General features: G+C 38.7%; 3 protein-coding genes across 3 annotated transcripts in view; 2 read left to right on the top strand and 1 right to left on the bottom strand.

Annotated features, from left to right (window-relative positions):
* Positions 1–4,721, top strand: part of LOC139140175 (kinesin-like protein KIF28P) — a 29,033-nt gene extending 24,312 nt beyond the window's left edge. Inside the window, exon 24 of the mRNA XM_070709239.1 lies at positions 702–4,721. Within this exon, the coding sequence (XP_070565340.1) occupies positions 702–839 (138 nt within the window). The 3' untranslated portion in view covers positions 840–4,721. The remainder of the gene's footprint in view (positions 1–701) is intronic.
* A 2,674-nt stretch (positions 4,722–7,395) lies between these two features.
* LOC139140174 (heat shock 70 kDa protein IV-like) lies at positions 7,396–9,953 on the bottom strand. Its single transcript, XM_070709238.1, has one exon. It carries the CDS (start codon positions 9,628–9,630, stop codon positions 7,738–7,740), a length of 1,893 nt encoding a protein of 630 aa, XP_070565339.1. The 5' UTR covers positions 9,631–9,953; the 3' UTR covers positions 7,396–7,737.
* A 4,296-nt stretch (positions 9,954–14,249) lies between these two features.
* Positions 14,250–16,673, top strand: LOC139140173 (heat shock 70 kDa protein IV-like). Its single transcript, XM_070709237.1, has one exon. The coding sequence runs from the start codon at positions 14,458–14,460 to the stop codon at positions 16,342–16,344; it is 1,887 nt and encodes a 628-aa protein (XP_070565338.1). The 5' UTR covers positions 14,250–14,457; the 3' UTR covers positions 16,345–16,673.
* Positions 16,674–18,301: the final 1,628 nt, after the last annotated feature.

Below are 18,301 nucleotides of genomic sequence, written 5' to 3'. Positions count from 1 at the left end.
TGCAGAAGGCTTTCTTTATTTAAGTACGAGTGACTCATATGCCAATACTCACCTGAGTTTTCATATCAATTAGATTTGGTAGATTATAAAGAATTTAGATGTGTATGTGTCTATGTGAGCATTTATATTTGTATATGTGTGCATATATATGTCTGTATGTATGTATGTCTGTCTGTATGTATGTCCTTATGTATATAAGGATGTTGACATTACACAAAGTTCAAGAAAGTTGACATCCACATTCCCCATAAATAACATTTGCAAAACAGTACACATATTTTATGCATATTGCCATATTATATGTCGTTTTCTTTCCAAGGGAATATTGAAAAATTACAGTAGCAACTGACTTAAGCTCTTAGGCTTTTCTCAAGCAAGCTTTCACCCATTCTCTTTCAAAATCAAGAATAAGAATCGAGGCTCACTGTGCAAATTATGGAACTAGAGAAACAAACTACCCAATATTTACTGATATTTGAAATTCAAAATGGATGCAATCCCTGTGTTATCTCTATTAGGGAAATACAATTCTAGATTATCACAAAACTAAGTCAGTGAAAACTTTATTTAAATCAGTAAGCTTCAAAATGAACCCTCACATGTGGTAGGCCAAAAGAATATTGTAAAATTTTTAGTCCAAATATCTGTCCCCATGGCACATACTACTTTAACCCTTTCAATTTCATTGTTTTAACTTTCAGTACAACATTCAAGAGTTAGTGGAGGATGCCAAGATGTCTGGAAAAGAAACAGTTCCCATTGATGACGTTGATGAGATTCTCGGAGACGAGTACATTGAAGCGCCAGTGAGAAGAAGCAGAACATGCATTTTGCTGTAAACCTGCATCAAGAGATTTTTCAAACTTTGACACAATCCGTTTGAAGAACTAATAGAGAGACACATTGCTATGTGCCTCATATACTGAAAGATCTGTCACTCGAGGACGCTGTCTAGAGAGCGCCCTCTAGTGACAGATCTTTCAGTCTATGTGCCTCAGTACCCACACGGAAAATTTACAAAGTTTCTTGACTTGCAAAAATTGAGTCACAGAACATGTCTCCAAATTTCAAGCAAGATTGTTAACGACCTTAACGACAATCTTCAGTCTATTAACAGACGGAGATCTTTTAAAGTTCTATCATACTTAATTTTCCTGATAGTGGAAAGAATTTCCTAAATGTATGGAAAGCAGATAAGTCTTTCACAGCACATTGCTTTTATATGTATCGTAGAGACGTGTATGTAAATATATGAACTCTTAGAGCTTATACTGACAGTGAATTTGGCACCATACATCATACACTCCTGCAGGCCCTCACTGGCTGCTGTGTGCTATGGTTGCATGGTGCTCGGGACTGATGTGGCCTGACTCGGCACAATCTGGCTACTCTCACTGAGCCAGGCAACACCAGCTAGCAAGGGGGGACTGTGAGAGGAGTCTACATACATTAGTGCTAGTTTTGTAGGAAACTATGATTACTCTCTTTTGGATATATTTGTTTGTGTTTGGGGTCAGGGGTCTAGGCACAGTCATGTAGTCCTGACGGAAACAAAGATTTTTCCATTCCATAAACCCTCGAGACATGTATGATACCTGCATTCTCAATAACTGCGCCTTTGAGCTTTGGACTTTACGCACATTTCAAAGGCCTCAATGTATGTGTTTGGTACCCAACCACCGCTCAGGAAGTAGCCGTAATACTGTTGATACCGTACTCTTGGCGTGTTTTTCAGACTTTTTGTGGCATAAGCCTACTCGACAATGCACGAAAAAATAAAGCCTTTAGCTTCAATCACCAGTGTGTCTTTCAAAACTCAATAGTCAAAGTTTAATAATGTGAAAAATCAATGTGAATTTTTGAAGACTCATAGATTTTCCACTTCTTTTTTGTTATGATTAACAGTGACAATATTTTGAATAATTTGAAATTTTTGTAAAAATATTTCATAGTGAAAGATTGAGGAATAGTGTGCCCTGTTCATTGGACTGCAAAAATATTCAGATTTACTCTCGTTGATACAGTACTAGTCAAAATGTTGACCTTGAAGTCTTGCCTTTTATTACAGATATTCCAATTAATGTATTAAAGCGTACATTACTACTAGTAGATGTAAGAGTAACCCTTTCATCTCCATGGTTTGGCCCAAACCCATTGTTATCAATGGTAAGTGTGGACCTCTATACAGGGCATTGGGGGTGAAAAGTTTAACGCTGGCTTTCACCTCCCATATTCCTATACATTGGTCCTCATTTACCTTAGTACATATATGCAATGGGCTTGGGCCAGACCATATCAGCCACAGGGTTAAGCTTCTCACTTGATGCACTGTCAGTGATTGACAGAAGTCCTGTTTGGTGTCGACCAGAATGGCAGCTTTAATATTACCAATAAATTTGGTCTCATATCTGCTTCTGTCCATCCTGCCAGTTTGTGGCCAATTTCTCTGTTGTGCAATTTCTTTTACAGTGCAGCAGAAGAAAAACATCATAGTGTATGCATACGTTTACTTGTTCCACAGTAAAATATCCACGTCTGCATATTGCAAACATGGCTATGAGGTGGCCATCTCGTGGACTTTCACATTGCAGCTACATGCTTTGGGTCAGACATTGCCAAGGATTTCTCTCAAATTTGACATATACAAATATATAGCTGTATTAGAGCTTCATTTCATTTCAATTTGCAAAATCAAAATTTTGTATCATGTATTTTTATCAAGTTGAACGCACCTTGCCACAAGGCACACTCATGAAACACGAGTCAAAGTCCATTCCGCGAAATTAGCTTTTTATTACCTTCCATCAAGAGTATTCAAGTGGTATGGGGATTTTCAATCCGTGACGAAATATATCTTCGTAATTTATTTAGAGTTGCATATAATCCCAGTTCATGACTTATTCACAGGTATTTCATATTTGAAGCAATTTATACAATGAGATCATGGGATTTATGTATGCACATGTAGTAATAGAATTTAGCAGATACATATGTGTTTGATATATCACTCACACAGTGTGTGTCCAAGTTTTTCAGATCTGTGATTACCAGCCATCGCATAATTTACCAGATTGTCTTTCATCTGAGAATAGTAAGCTGTAAAATGAACCAGGGTGTACAAAGACATAGACTGTCGACTTCCGTTTCAGGAGCTACAGTTTGAGACAATTATGAGATACAGGCATCAATTGAGAATCAAGTGTTCCATATTACAGTGTTTTGCGTTGAACCATTGGCAATATTGGAGCTATAGACATACTGTCTACATTGAGTAGTTTCCAAGACTGTCAGGTGTAGCTATCGTCTAGCGGTAATATCAGTCCACCACAAAGAAATCAACTCGGCGAAAGTTGGAACATTGTATAGAAGGAAGTCACACGTAGTCAAAACAACACCATCAGATCTGCACAACGTTTGCAAATGCTGTGTTGTGGACAGTTAGAGGAATGTGTTTAGATGTGTGGTGTTGTTTTGACAAAAAGTTCCCTCCTTCCAGCCAAAGTTTCAACTTTCACAGAGTTGATTTATTTGTGGTTGACTGATATTACCGCCTGGACGATAATCATGCCTGGCAGAGTTGGCAACTTCTCACTTTGCATAGTATGTCTTTTTCCCGCATTGCCAATGCTCCAACGCAAGCCACTGTATTTGACAGTATTTTTGTCAACTGAACTGTAATAAGTTTTGCCAACTGTATTGCCCGAATTTAAAGACAAATTTGAAAACAAAATGGAAGGGTACACCAATTCAATCATAACAAAGTTTGCAATTTTTCTTACTGTTTGTCCTGTATACCCCTTAAAACCTTTGTCAGAGGTCCAAACTTGCCATTGAAAACACTGTATGATTGTACCAAATTGTGGTGTTTGTATATGGCATTCACAGAAATAACAACGCAAATACTAGGTGAAGTACGGTGGCATCATTGATATATACAGAGCAAATAGGTCAGAGGGTTTTACAGTTTTTGGAGCAGGATACTTTCGTCAGTGTCAAAGAGTACACATAAATTTCTATGTACAGAACTTGGAATTGTTTACCTTTGGATTTTGTTCTCATATTCGGGGAAATGGCAGTGATTCAGATTGGTTTCAGATTTCAACATGCTGGGATCCTCCATTCAGAATCAAGTATGCTGAAATCTGGCAACTGGCTTGCAAAACAGCTAAGGATTTCCCAAATTAGTTTCCATGAAAACAGCCAAAACAATTGTCAAAAATTAATAATGCAAATTCTCTTTCAGGTTTAATAAGAGAAATTTGACTGTTTGTATGAGTTTTTCAGTTGCAGGAGAATGTGCTGGTTTTTCTCATCTGCAAAGGAACCACATGGCAGTGTATTTGTGTGACTGTAATTGTATACCTCCATTGGTGTGTAATACACGTAATTTTAGTTACATGGTCAAATCCACAATCATTTACAAAGTGAAACAAAAATTATTAAAAGGGCTATATAATTGAAAATGACTATAATATTTCTTAACTGTAAAACTATTTTAAATCTTTAGAAATCATATTTAACGATAGTGACTTGTACATAGGACTTTGTAGCATGGCATAATAGGCAGTACTTGCTGTCGCGACCAGATTGCTGTCATATTTGTATTCCAAGTGGTAATTTTTAAGAAAGTTACAATTTGTACAAATCGATGTTGTTTATTTAAAGAACTGTAGATAACCACTTTCCATGTTGAATGAGAATAAAACAATCAAGAGATTTAATATTTGTTAAATACGGTTGTTCAGTTTCTGTGATTATTATTTTGAGGAGGTTGCGTGTCACCCTATTTTACTGTATGAGGGTTGAACCATGCCACTAAAAATCATATAATTGGACCTAGCTGTGGAAACAAGCTGTCTGTGGTGGGGTCGGTTGCATCTATACCGGATATCAAAAGATCAACCCTGCCACAGACAGCTGCGGGCCATCTGGTAGGGGAAATGAGTAAATTACGTCAGCCCAACTTGGGTCGGGACTTCGAACAGCAAAATAAACCAAAGTGAGTGTAATTCATTAAACTGACCTATACCTGCCTGAACTCTGATTATATGTCATTCCCTAACTACTGTCGTGAACAAAATCTCTTTGTGTATGTATTTCGGCTGATTTTCCAAGAAGTACTCAAGAGTTTTACTTGGGCACTAAAAACAAATTCCATTGATATGCAAACGAGAACATCAGGCGTTAGAGTGAGGGACAAAGTCCGCTGCCGGAATGAAAATTTTGAGTACTCCTTGCACAGACGTTTCGACAGCTAGATTGGACCAAGCCCATGGTAATGAAAGGTTAAAGGTAATTTGCATCTCAAAATATGAAAAACTAAAACTTTTAGTTCATTTGTGTGTTGAGAGTACTTCCGTTCTCATTACATGGGAGTGAAGTGTTATTATTGACACTGGTTTGAAACATTTTAGATGTCATGAAAAACTAACTACACTAAAAAACAAATGTAACAGGCATGCATGATTTTCTGAGTATGGTATGACAGCTTACTTGGCACAGTCATTGATTCTGCCTTGGGTGGAGAAGATGTATACAAAATGGGGAGTAAAATGAGAAGGAAATGTCACTGCGTAATTTGCTCTCTGATTCACATATAGTGCAATGCAATGTGACTGGAAATATACCAGGACTTACAGATTGAGTTGTTCCAATGGAAAAAATAGCGTCAATGACACTTTGCTCACATTTGGTTAGATTTGGCAAGCCAAAGTGAATGAACGTACAAAATTTAGAAGCTTCTTTGGGCCCTGGCTTGTAATATTCATATGTGCATAATGGTTGGCAACTATTGCAACGGACACACACATATTCATTGCAAAGCTTTAAGCAGCACGGTACATTAAAAATTGAGATACAATGTACCATACCAAAGTAAAGGTGTTCTCTTGTAATATGTATTGCATGCAATTAATGTGGACAATATTTAGTACCTGTACTATGGTTACACGACTGAAGACTAAAGATAAAATTTATTCATATTTGAGCTCCAAAAACTTGGTCTGCAGACAGATTAACGGATGGGTGGACAGCCTAACATACACAGATTGACAGAGTGATGACATTGGCCCTCTTGTATGCCTTGGCCCATCGAGAGTGACAAAGATTTATCAGAACTATTGATACATGTAACAAACAGCAGGGTGTGATTATAAAATAGTTAAATACACAGGCCATCAGGATGAATATGTTACATCAATTTTATGAGTTTTGTGTCCTCTTTCTACATGTATGATAATTTTTATGACAATCATCCAGCAATGAAGTTTTATAAACCAAATTTCAAAACAATACAGCGGACTATATTTCTGAATTTACTTTTCATAAAATATTGAAAAAAGAAAAACGTCACAAGAAATACAAAATTGAAGACATTTCTATGAAAATTTAAAACAAGCAACCTATGGTGGCTTATCAAGCTGCCCTGAGGATATCTTTTTGTGACACCTGTTGATGAAGAAGGAAATCTTTGAGAGCTTACTACAGGATGGCCTGACCGAAAATGGCAAAAAAAATAGCTGCAAAAATACGCAATTGAAGATTTCATCATAATTTGAACATATGTAAGATCATCCCTAGGACAGTCTACCAAATATGGAACCTATCAGACAAGTAGTTTTTGAGAAACAAATTTTTCAACTCAAAATGGCAAAAATTGCCCTAAAATACAAAATTGCAAATTTCACAGTTAATTCAATCCCTAGGAACCGGTATATCAAAGCTATCAGACAGGTGTTTATAAATATTACCAGAAATGGTTAAATTGCTCCAACAATACAAAATTGCAGAATTTATCAGGATTTAAATATTTCACATTTTGATCATCCCTAGGAACCTGTATACCAAATAGCAAAGCTATCAGACAACCAAAATGGGGCAAATGAACCCAATATTACAGATATGAAAATGTCACCACAATTTGAACAAACCTGACTGAGGTCACCCTGAGGAACATGCATACCAACTTTCAAAGTAATTGGACAAACCACTTCAGAGAAGACTTTTGACAAAAAACAGAAAAAATAACCCCCAAAATACTATAAATTTAACCACAATTTGAACACAACTAATTTAGGTTACTTGAAGGAACCTGCATAACCAGTTTCAATCCATCAGATGAATGGTTACAGAGATTTACATTATTATATTATCTGACACGTTCACATCTCTACCCTGGGCACACCTGTACACCAAATACTAAGATGGTAGGTACTACCACTTTTGAGTTTTTGATGGGGACTGACATACATACTTTCGTACGTACATACATAAATTATACATACAAACAAACATACAGACGCCGCCAATTTACCACATAAGCTATCTTTGGTACATCTACATATACCAATTTGAGCTAAAAAGAGAGTGAGAAATAGAATCACACAACTCAAGGGATTGCATTTCAAAATAAATTATTGCATATATTTATTTGATATGTAACAAAACACCAAAACCAACTACAGGTTTTCATAAAATCTCGAAACACAAGTTAAAAGTATAAGTTAAAAGTATTACAGTGGCTGTGAAATGTGTCAATATAGAAAAATTCTAACTACTGATAGTTCATTTAAAAGTCTACAATCTTACAAAACACTTCAGCTACAATTTCAGTAAAATCTGTATTTGCATCTCTCTACATTTTATGTCAGCATCAAGATTCAGAATTGTTAGAGCCACAATATAGCTATATGCGTATCTAGAACTATACAAGATTACAATTAGAATCAGATAAAATATTTAGTCAACTTCATCAACAGTAGGCCCTGTACTCTGTTGACTGCTATTGCTGTTGCTATGACTACCATGCAGTTTTGCCATGATGGGTGAACAAACTTTCTGTAACTCATCTTGTTTGTGATCAAACTCTTCTTTCTCAGCTAACGTATTGTTATCTAACCAACTAATTGTGTCATTGACTTTGTCCAAAACAGTGTCTTTGTCTGCCTGGCTGAGTTTGTTTTCCACATTTGGATCTGTCACCGTAGATTTCACGCTGTATGCGTAGCTTTCCAATGAATTCCTGGATGAAACTCTCTCTCGTTGTTTATCGTCTTCCGCCTTGAATTTCTCAGCATCTGCAACCATCTTGTCGATGTCTTCCTTGCTCAGTCTGTCTTTGTCATTGGTGATGGTGATTTTGTTGCTTCTGCCGGTACTCTCGTCTTTGGCCGTCACATTCAGGATGCCGTTGGCGTCGATGTCGAAGGTGACTTCAATCTTGGGAACACCACGGGGAGCTGGTGGGATTCCGGACAGTTCGAATAGACCCAGTCGGTTGTTGTCTTTTGTCATGGCACGCTCACCTTCAAAGACCTGTACAGTGACGGCTGGTTGGTTGTCTGCATAAGTGGTGAATGTCTTGGAGGTCTTGGCTGGGATGCGAGTGTTACGGTCAACCAGATTGGTCATAACGCCACCAGCTGTTTCTATACCCAGTGACAGTGGAGCAACATCCACCAGAAGCACATCTTTCACCTCTTCACTCTTATCACCTGACAAAATAGCAGCCTGCACTGCCGCACCATAGGCCACGGCTTCATCTGGATTGATGGATCTATTCAGCTCTTTACCATTGAAGAAAGACTGAAGCAGGTTTTGGATCTTGGGAATACGAGTTGAACCACCGACCAACACCACCTCGTCAATCTTGGATTTGCTTATCTTGGCATCCAACAAGGCCTTTTCCACGGGCTCCAATGTTTTACGGAACAAATCAGAGCAGAGTTCTTCGAACCTTGCACGGGTGACACTGGTGTAGAAATCAACTCCCTCGTAGAGAGAGTCAACTTCGATGGAAGCTTGTGTACTGTTTGAAAGTGTCCTCTTCGCTCTCTCGGCGGCTGTTCTCAGTCGACGAAGGGCTCTTGCGTTGTCACTGATGTCTTTCTTGTATTTTCTCTTGAATTCTTGTTTTAGATGGTTTACCAATCTGTTATCAAAGTCTTCACCTCCAAGGTGAGTATCTCCTGCAGTCGACCTGACTTCAAACATACCATCTTCGATTGTCAGGATGGAAACATCGAAAGTGCCGCCACCTAGGTCGAAAATCAGGACGTTTTTCTCACCTTTCAGTTTTTTGTCAAGTCCGTATGCCAATGCAGCTGCCGTTGGTTCGTTGATGATTCGCATAACATTCAGACCAGCTATCACGCCAGCGTCTTTGGTTGCTTGCCTCTGTGCGTCGTTGAAGTAAGCTGGAACAGTAATGACTGCATTTCTCACGTCGTGTCCCATATATGCTTCGGCAGTTTCCTTCATCTTTGTGAGCACCATGGAACTGATTTCCTCGGGGTTGAAAACTTTCTCTTCACCTTTGAATTGCGCCTTGACTTTCGGCTTGCCGCTTTGGTTGATGACTTCAAACGGCCAAAGTTTCTTATCGGCCTGGACAGACGAGTCATCGTATCGACGCCCAATCAAACGCTTGGCATCGAAGATGGTATTTTTCGGATTCATAGCTACCTGGTTCTTGGCTGCATCACCGATCAGCCTCTCTGTATCTGTAAAGGCAACGTAGCTGGGTGTCGTTCTGTTGCCTTGATCATTGGCAATGATCTCCACTTTACCATGTTGGAAAACCCCAACACAAGAGTAGGTAGTGCCTAAGTCGATTCCAATAGCTGAAGGCATGTTGATATTCTTGCTGTATTCGGTCTCGTGTAGTCTATCGTCCGCTTGCGACTTCTGAACGAGTGCTTCTTCTCCTGTCGAGCCTCTTTGCCCCGCTTTTGATTTGATATCTGACGGTCCTTTCCAGCCGACTGCATATATAAAGCCATGATTTTCGAGAAACTTCGCAGTCGCGAAGGTTCTCGTGTTTTCGTGTATGTATTATGAGTCACCTTGAATGGTTAGTGGCGCCCTCAACGATGCCGAAGCTTACTCAACGCGCTGAGAAAGCTTCGGCATCGTCCATAGTTTCATGCTGGTAACTTCTAGAAATTTCCGCGTTCGTGTTGACATCTCGTTAACCATCGAGAATTCTTGCGTGATTTCCTTTTGCCCCACCAGATGATTATCGGTATCAGATTCACGGTGAAGTCTGCTCGATTTCGTTTGACTCAGAACATTCGCTATCCATAGAGTTGTGGCACGAGAAATGGCTAAAGCAAATACGATAGCCTCATTTGACAATTCAGTTACTTGTTGGCTGTTAGTCTGCTCTGCCTGTACACGTCAAACTAACGTGTATACGCGTCTGCATATGGGCAGAGTAGGAGAAAATTGCTCTATAGCCCCTAGTTGGCAAAATCTAGGAGCAGAGAGACAATTGCAAAATACAGTTACAGCCATAGTCAAAGGTTAATAGAGCAATGAGATTATTTTAACACACAACAACAACAACAACAACAACACAACAACACCCCCCAAACACGGCCTTTAACAAATCAGTGTAGTCTACAGCTGCAATAGTTGTAGCCTTGGTTGGCTGCGGGGCAAGGTGCAAGCAGCGCGACAGAAGCCTAAGGGACGGACCATTAGATCTTGGGAGGGTAGGTGAAAAACAGAAAAAAAATTCAGAGCAGAAAGTTAGTGAAAAAAATCTGCAAAATAAAAAAAAATAAATAAGAATACAAAAGCGTAAAAAAAATCTGCAAAAGTCTTTAAAATCTTGAATTTCTTTTTGATTTTACCGACAGGAAGCAGCTTTCTGTATTTTTAGTACATCCTCCAGGCATATTTTTAATTTTATTGTATACATTTAGAGTGTTATATTCAGTTACTTGTCGGCTCAGTTTAGTCTGCTCTGCGCGTACACGTCAAACTAACGTGTATACGCGTCTGCATATGGGCAGAGTAGGAGAAAATTGCTCTATACCCCTAGTTGGCAAAATGACAAGTGACTATGACAAGTATCTGGTAGCATCGTATCTTTTCAGGACTTTTGTATTCTGATCACTTGAAAATTATAAAATTTTAGAGCCTGTTTTTTACTTGTTTCCTGCGTACAAACCTAGCAGGTACACCATGGTATGGTTGTCAAGACAGAAAGTTATATTAGCCTTTTAAGATCAAGGTGAACAGATGCAGACCACATCAGGTTCATTTTTTTCACAGCATTTTATTGCAATGATGAATGAAAGAATGGGTGAACAAGATAAATGTATGTCTGTCGCTATGTTTTCGTTTTCAAAAAATGTAATCTTCATTGAAATCAGTGAACTGGAATAAAAGTTATGGAACACTGTCTCAGATTTCTTTTCCTTTGAGATTTTTATACGAAAAAAGTCTGAAAAAATACTCCCCAAGTGCCACCAAATACCATTTTAATCTCTGTTTTTCAAAAGCTCCAACGGCTGACCTCCCCGCGACCGCTTATGCGGTCGCTTGTGGTGCTTTGCACCACTTCTATGCCCTCTTGTAAAAAAATCTCTATAGCAAATACTGATAAATCTGCATGACTAATCGTTTGTGTGTAGCAAATGCTGAATGACAATTAGGGGTGGACCATTTGATATCCTGGGGGGGCTTGGAAGATTTGGGGGGAAAAAAAAGATGTCAGGTGGAGTTGCTCGAAAAAAAAAATCTGGCTTTAAGTGGCTGATGGAAAAAAAATAAGGACCATTGCGACTCGGAAAAAAAATTTTGGCAATTGTTCGATGCACACTGCAGCATCAATAAAAATCAAGCAGTAGCTCTGGAGTTTTGTAAAGCATAAACCATTTCAAGCTTGAGGAACAATAACTGAATATGAACAATTGTACAGTATACATGACCTTCTGATTAGAGGAAGTATGCTGAAATTGAAATTGCTCACCAGTGTTTTCCAGAAATATGTAAATCTGAATGTAAGGATTTTGTCAAAATACCACAAGAAGAGAGACAGCCTGTAAACATTTTACTATTATCGTTGCGTATAGAAAACTCATAACAATGAAAAAATGCGTAGAGACTCAATCCAATGCGTAATATTATTACGCATTGGATCGACTCTCTACACATTATTTCATTGTTATGAGTTTTCTATATACGCATGTTTTATTCGTAAATGCGAACACTGTTATAGTGAATTATCTTACCAATGTTTTTCTTAACAAAAGCGAATGTGTTTTGATTAGAATTGAATGAGTTTGATGGTTTTGGGGAAACTACTATGTGGTAATGAAGAATGGGAAATGGGCAATGAATGAGCAGACAGCAGGTGATTTAAGATTAAATGTTACATCTTCACTGCAAATAAACCATAAGTGTGTCATAAATAATACAAACAAAACAAAATCATGTTTGTTTGTTTTGTTGTATGTGAGCCACGTCTAAGACACACAACAAAAGTACTGTTTCAGTCTGTATATGTCACCTCAGATGCCACCAGAGAAAACCATTTCCACTCCAAAATTTCATTTTTCGCCTTGCGAGAGGGGGGACACCCCCCTCTCGCGCTCTCTCCCCCCCTCGTTCGCTACGCTCACTCGCCACTCAGTCGCTTCGCTCCCTCGCAGTCCATCTGTCTACTTTCTTAAATTACCCGGCTACTTTCAATGTAAGGACAACACTGACAAGTAAATGCCATAAATGTACATGATTTTACAAATATGGTTTTGTAAAGTGAATCAAAATGTACATGTATTTACATATCTTTATTTAGTTTCTTCAATATAGTCTGTGTGCGATAGAACAACATCATGTTACTGGGTGTGAAAAACCAAGCAAACAAACATTGCACCAAAATTTGGAAAAAAAAAATATATCTCGAAGAAGGAAAGTGAAAAAATAAGTTGCCAGCATATGCCCTGTAGAAAAAAAATAATTCATGGTGAAGCACATGGGAAAAAAAATAATGGCTCTCCACCAATCTTCCAAGCCCCCCCCCAGGATATCAAATGGTCCACCCCTTACCTGAAAAATTTGTCCACCACAAAAAAGAGCATGATTTAAACAAATCTTAAGGGACTTATGTAGCAAATTTCAAAGAAATAGGACAAGCCCTTTCAGAGAATACAGATTTTTTGACTGTAAATGGCATAAATTGCCCTAAAAAGACAAATATGCAAATTTCACTATATTTTGCAAACAGCTTCTCAGCTTGTCAAAAGATGATCTGCAACTTCGTGAAATCTGTCAGCAATATAAATCACTAGGCCATATGTATGTTGTAGTTACAGCACGCAATCTTATTTGCGCAAGTGCTATGGATGTACATTGTATCCTCAGACAGCGTCAAACTTAAAAAAAAATTATAAATCTGAAAATTTACTCAGAAAAAAAAATAGCACAGCTTTTCTCATTTGGAAAAAGCTCTTTTAGAAATTTACAATTGTAAAAAAAATTCACAATTTCATTGCGACCACCCCCTCCCAAGATCTAATGGTCCGTCCCTAAGCACCACAGCCAACCAAGGCAACAATAATATTATTGCAGCTATGTAGCCTACTGTTATTATCTGTACCATCTTACCTAGGCTGAAGCATCAGAATAACTTTTGGAAAGAGAGTCTACATGACGACATCGTTATTTAGGACCTATTAATAAAACAATCTCATTTTCAAGTTAGCACTGCCTTGACTATACATGTATATCTGAGCTTATTATTTACTAGCCCTGCGTACCGTGCTGTGTGTTTCGGGCGTTACACGGCCCCCACCACATTTGTAACGCCCGAAACACACAGCAAGGTACGCAGGGCTAAGTATTTACTAGCATCAAGAGGGGTATTCTAATCCTTTCACAGACTAGCCGTTGGGGAAAAAAACCTCTAAGTCGTGTTCATGGACCATGAATATGAACGGTAAATTTAGCGCAGATTTCATAACAAAGGAAACAAAATATTTTAGTTTATGGTACGGTGTAGTTGATTACCCAGTCGATTTCTATCGCGTTTATTTTGAGGAAAGCATACCTGTGTTCAGTTTTGATACTGACCTCTAAATCGGTCGCTGCCGAGAGGTTAGCGCTTTTCGTCTTCAAATTGGTAAAACTACTCAGTCGAGTCCGTCAGACCAGAAACTGTGCGCTGAGTACGTGACGAGGACATTTCTACTGTTTCTAAAGAGGAAAGATCCTTATCGAACGAATATCCGAAAGTTTTTGTAGTTATTATCTCCGAACTGTAAAGCAAAAGCAAAATCTCTATTGTTTTGTATTGTCTGTATCACAAGTGTTACATTGAACATACGCAATATATATCTGTAGGCCTATAGATGATGTTTATGTTGTTGTGAACCGCTGTGAGCATGGCGTTAATCCTGATGCCGATGCCGAAGCTTACTCAACGCGTTCATCAAAGTGGATGTTGAGGGCGCCACTACCTATTCAAAGCGATAATACGAAAATACGAGAACCTTCGCGAATGCGAAGCTTCTCGAAAATCATGGCTTTATATATGCAGTCGGCTGGGCAGGATCGTCAGATATCAAATCAAAAGCGGTGCAAAGAGGCTCGACAGGAGAAGAAGCACTCGTTCAGAAGTCGCAAGCGGACGATAGACTACACGAGACCGAATACAGCAAGAATATCAACATGCCTTCAGCTATTGGAATCGACTTAGGCACTACCTACTCTTGTGTTGGGGTTTTCCAACATGGTAAAGTGGAAATCATCGCCAATGATCAAGGCAACAGAACGACACCCAGCTACGTTGCCTTTACAGATACAGAGAGGCTGATCGGTGATGCAGCCAAGAACCAGGTAGCTATGAATCCGAAAAATACCATCTTCGATGCCAAGCGTTTGATTGGGCGTCGATACGATGACTCGTCTGTCCAGGCCGATAAGAAACTTTGGCCGTTTGAAGTCATCAACCAAAGCGGCAAGCCGAAAGTCAAGGCGCAATTCAAAGGTGAAGAGAAAATTTTCAACCCCGAGGAAATCAGTTCCATGGTGCTCACAAAGATGAAGGAAACTGCCGAAGCATATATGGGACACGACGTGAGAAATGCAGTCATTACTGTTCCAGCTTACTTCAACGACGCACAGAGGCAAGCAACCAAAGACGCTGGCGTGATAGCTGGTCTGAATGTTATGCGAATCATCAACGAACCAACGGCAGCTGCATTGGCATACGGACTTGACAAAAAACTGAAAGGTGAGAAAAACGTCCTGATTTTCGACCTAGGTGGCGGCACTTTCGATGTTTCCATCCTGACAATCGAAGATGGTATGTTTGAAGTCAGGTCGACTGCAGGAGATACTCACCTTGGAGGTGAAGACTTTGATAACAGATTGGTAAACCATCTAAAACAAGAATTCAAGAGAAAATACAAGAAAGACATCAGTGACAACGCAAGAGCCCTTCGTCGACTGAGAACAGCCGCCGAGAGAGCGAAGAGGACACTTTCAAACAGTACACAAGCTTCCATCGAAGTTGACTCTCTCTACGAGGGAGTTGATTTCTACACCAGTGTCACCCGTGCAAGGTTCGAAGAACTCTGCTCTGATTTGTTCCGTAAAACATTGGAGCCCGTGGAAAAGGCCTTGTTAGATGCCAAGATAAGCAAATCCAAGATTGACGAGGTGGTGTTGGTCGGTGGTTCAACTCGTATTCCCAAGATCCAAAACCTGCTTCAGTCTTTCTTCAATGGTAAAGAGCTGAATAGATCCATCAATCCAGATGAAGCCGTGGCCTATGGTGCGGCAGTGCAGGCTGCTATTTTGTCAGGTGATAAGAGTGAAGAGGTGAAAGATGTGCTTCTGGTGGATGTTGCTCCACTGTCACTGGGTATAGAAACAGCTGGTGGTGTTATGACCAATCTGGTTGACCGTAACACTCGCATCCCAGCCAAGACCTCCAAGACATTCACCACTTATGCAGACAACCAACCAGCCGTCACCGTACAGGTCTTTGAAGGTGAGCGTGCCATGACAAAAGACAACAACAGACTGGGTCTATTTGAACTGTCTGGAATCCCACCAGCTCCCCGCGGTGTTCCCAAGATTGAAGTCACCTTCGACATCGACGCCAACGGCATCCTGAATGTGACGGCCAAAGACGAGAGTACCGGCAGAAGCAACAAAATCACCATCACCAATGACAAAGACAGACTGAGCAAGGAAGACATCGACAAGATGGTTGCAGATGCTGAGAAATTCAAGGCGGAAGACGATAAACAACGAGAGAGAGTTTCATCCAGGAATTCATTGGAAAGCTACGCATACAGCGTGAAATCTACCGTGACAGATCCAAATGTGGAAAACAAACTCAGCCAGGCAGACAAAGACATTGTTTTGGACAAAGTCAATGACACAATTAGTTGGTTAGATAACAATACGTTAGCTGAGAAAGAAGAGTTTGATCACAAACAAGATGAGTTACAGAAAGTTTGTTCACCCATCATGGCAAAACTGCATGGTAGCCATAGCAACAGCAGTCAACAGAGTACAGGGCCTAAAGTTGAGGAAGTTGACTAAAGATTTGATTCTAGTTGTTATTTTGTATAGTTCTAGACACACATATAGCTATATTATTGCTCTAGCAATGCCAAATCTTGATGCTGGCAGAATGTGGAGACTGCAAATACAGATTTTACTGAAATCGTAGCCGAAGCGTTTTGTAAGATTGTTGACTTTTTTTTAATGAACTATCAGTAGTCAGAATTTTTCTTTATTGACATTATTTCAGAGCCACTGCAATACTTTGACTTTTTGGTGTTTCGAGACAGTTTATGAGAACGTGTAGTCTTTACAGTGTTTTGTTACATACCAAATAAATGTATTCAATAATTTATTTTGAAATGCAATCCTTGAGTTGTGTGACTCTGTTTCTCACTCCCTTTTTAGCTCAAATTGGTATATCTATATGTACCAAAGATAGCTTTTGTGATAAATTGGCAATGTCTGTATGTTTGTCTGTATATATACATGTATGAATGTACGAAGTATGTATGTCAGTCCCGATCAAAACTCCAAAGTGGCAGTACCTACCATCTTAGTTGGTGTACAGGTTCACCCAGGGTAGAGATGTGAACGTAAAAAAAGGAAAAATCCTGCATATTGCTAAATCTGTGTATCATACGTCAGATTAGTTGTGTTCAAATTGTAGTTAAATTTGTAGTATTTTGGGGGTAATTTTTTCTGTCTTAAGTCAAAAGTCATCTCTGAAATGGATTGTCCAATTACTTTGAAATTTGGTATGCATTTTCCTCAGGGTGACCTCAGTCAGGTTTGTTCAAATTGTGGTGACATTTTCATATCTGTAATTTTGGGTCCATTTGCCCCATTTTTGGTCATTTTTTTCTCTCCAAAATTGCTTGTCTGATAGCTTTGCTATTTGGTATACAGGTTCCTAGGGATGATCAAAATGTGATGTATTAATTAATACTGATGAAATCTGCAATGTTGTATTGTTGGAGCAATTTTGCCATTTCTGGTCACATTTATAAACACCTGTCCGATAGCTTTGATATACTGCTTCCTAGGGATTGAAATTATTATGAAATTTGCAATTTTGTATTTTAGAGCAATTTATGGTTGAAAAATTTGTTTCTGAAAAACTACTTGTCTGATAGCTTTGATATTTGGTAGACATGTTCCTAGAGGTGATCTTAATGTGATATGTTAAAATTACGATGAAATCTTCAATTGCATATTTTGCCATTTTTGGTCAGGTCATTCTGAGGTAAGCTATTAAAGATTTCCTTCTTCGTCAACACGTGTCATAAAAAGTTATTATCTGCTTAACACAGGGGAGCTCAATCGGCCACCGCAGGTTGCTTGTTTTAAATTTTCATGGAAATATCTTAAATTTTGTATTTTTCTCTGAAGTTTTTCTTTCTGAATTTTTTTAATGAAAATAAATTCAGAAAAAATAGTCCACTGTATTGTTTGGAAATTTGGATGATTGTCTTAAAAATTATCATACATGTAGAAAGAGGACACGAAACTCATCAAATTGATGTAACATATTCATCCTGATGGCCTGTGTATTTAACTAGTTTATAATCACACTCTGCTGTTTGTTACATGTATCAATAGTTCTGATAAATCTTTGTCACTCTTGATGTAGGGAGGCCAACTGAAATTTTGAAATGTTCAATCTGCATTTTAATTAATGTAGTTTTTTAGATTTCAATGAGAGAAGCTAAACATTTTTTTAATTTTCGAAATTGGATGAACGGTTACAATTTTATAGCTTTTAAAACATTCACTTTTACTCTTTCTGTAGAAAGACAATACATATAATAACAATGGGAACAATGGGACAAAATGAAGGAGTTTTAGCTGAAATTTACAGTAAATTTGCTGTAACTTTGTTAATAAAACATCTTTTGTACCAAATTTGGCATGGAGATAGATTTCAATGGCACACACAAATGTATCCTAAAATTACGCGATTACGATGGTGGCCATATTGGATTTATCCATGGCA

The sequence above is a fragment of the Ptychodera flava genome, chromosome 9 (assembly GCF_041260155.1).
Source record: "Ptychodera flava strain L36383 chromosome 9, AS_Pfla_20210202, whole genome shotgun sequence".
Taxonomy (NCBI): Eukaryota; Metazoa; Hemichordata; class Enteropneusta; family Ptychoderidae; genus Ptychodera; species Ptychodera flava.
The sequence above is the reverse complement of the archived record's forward strand: the minus strand, read 5'-3'. Positions and strand labels throughout refer to the sequence as shown.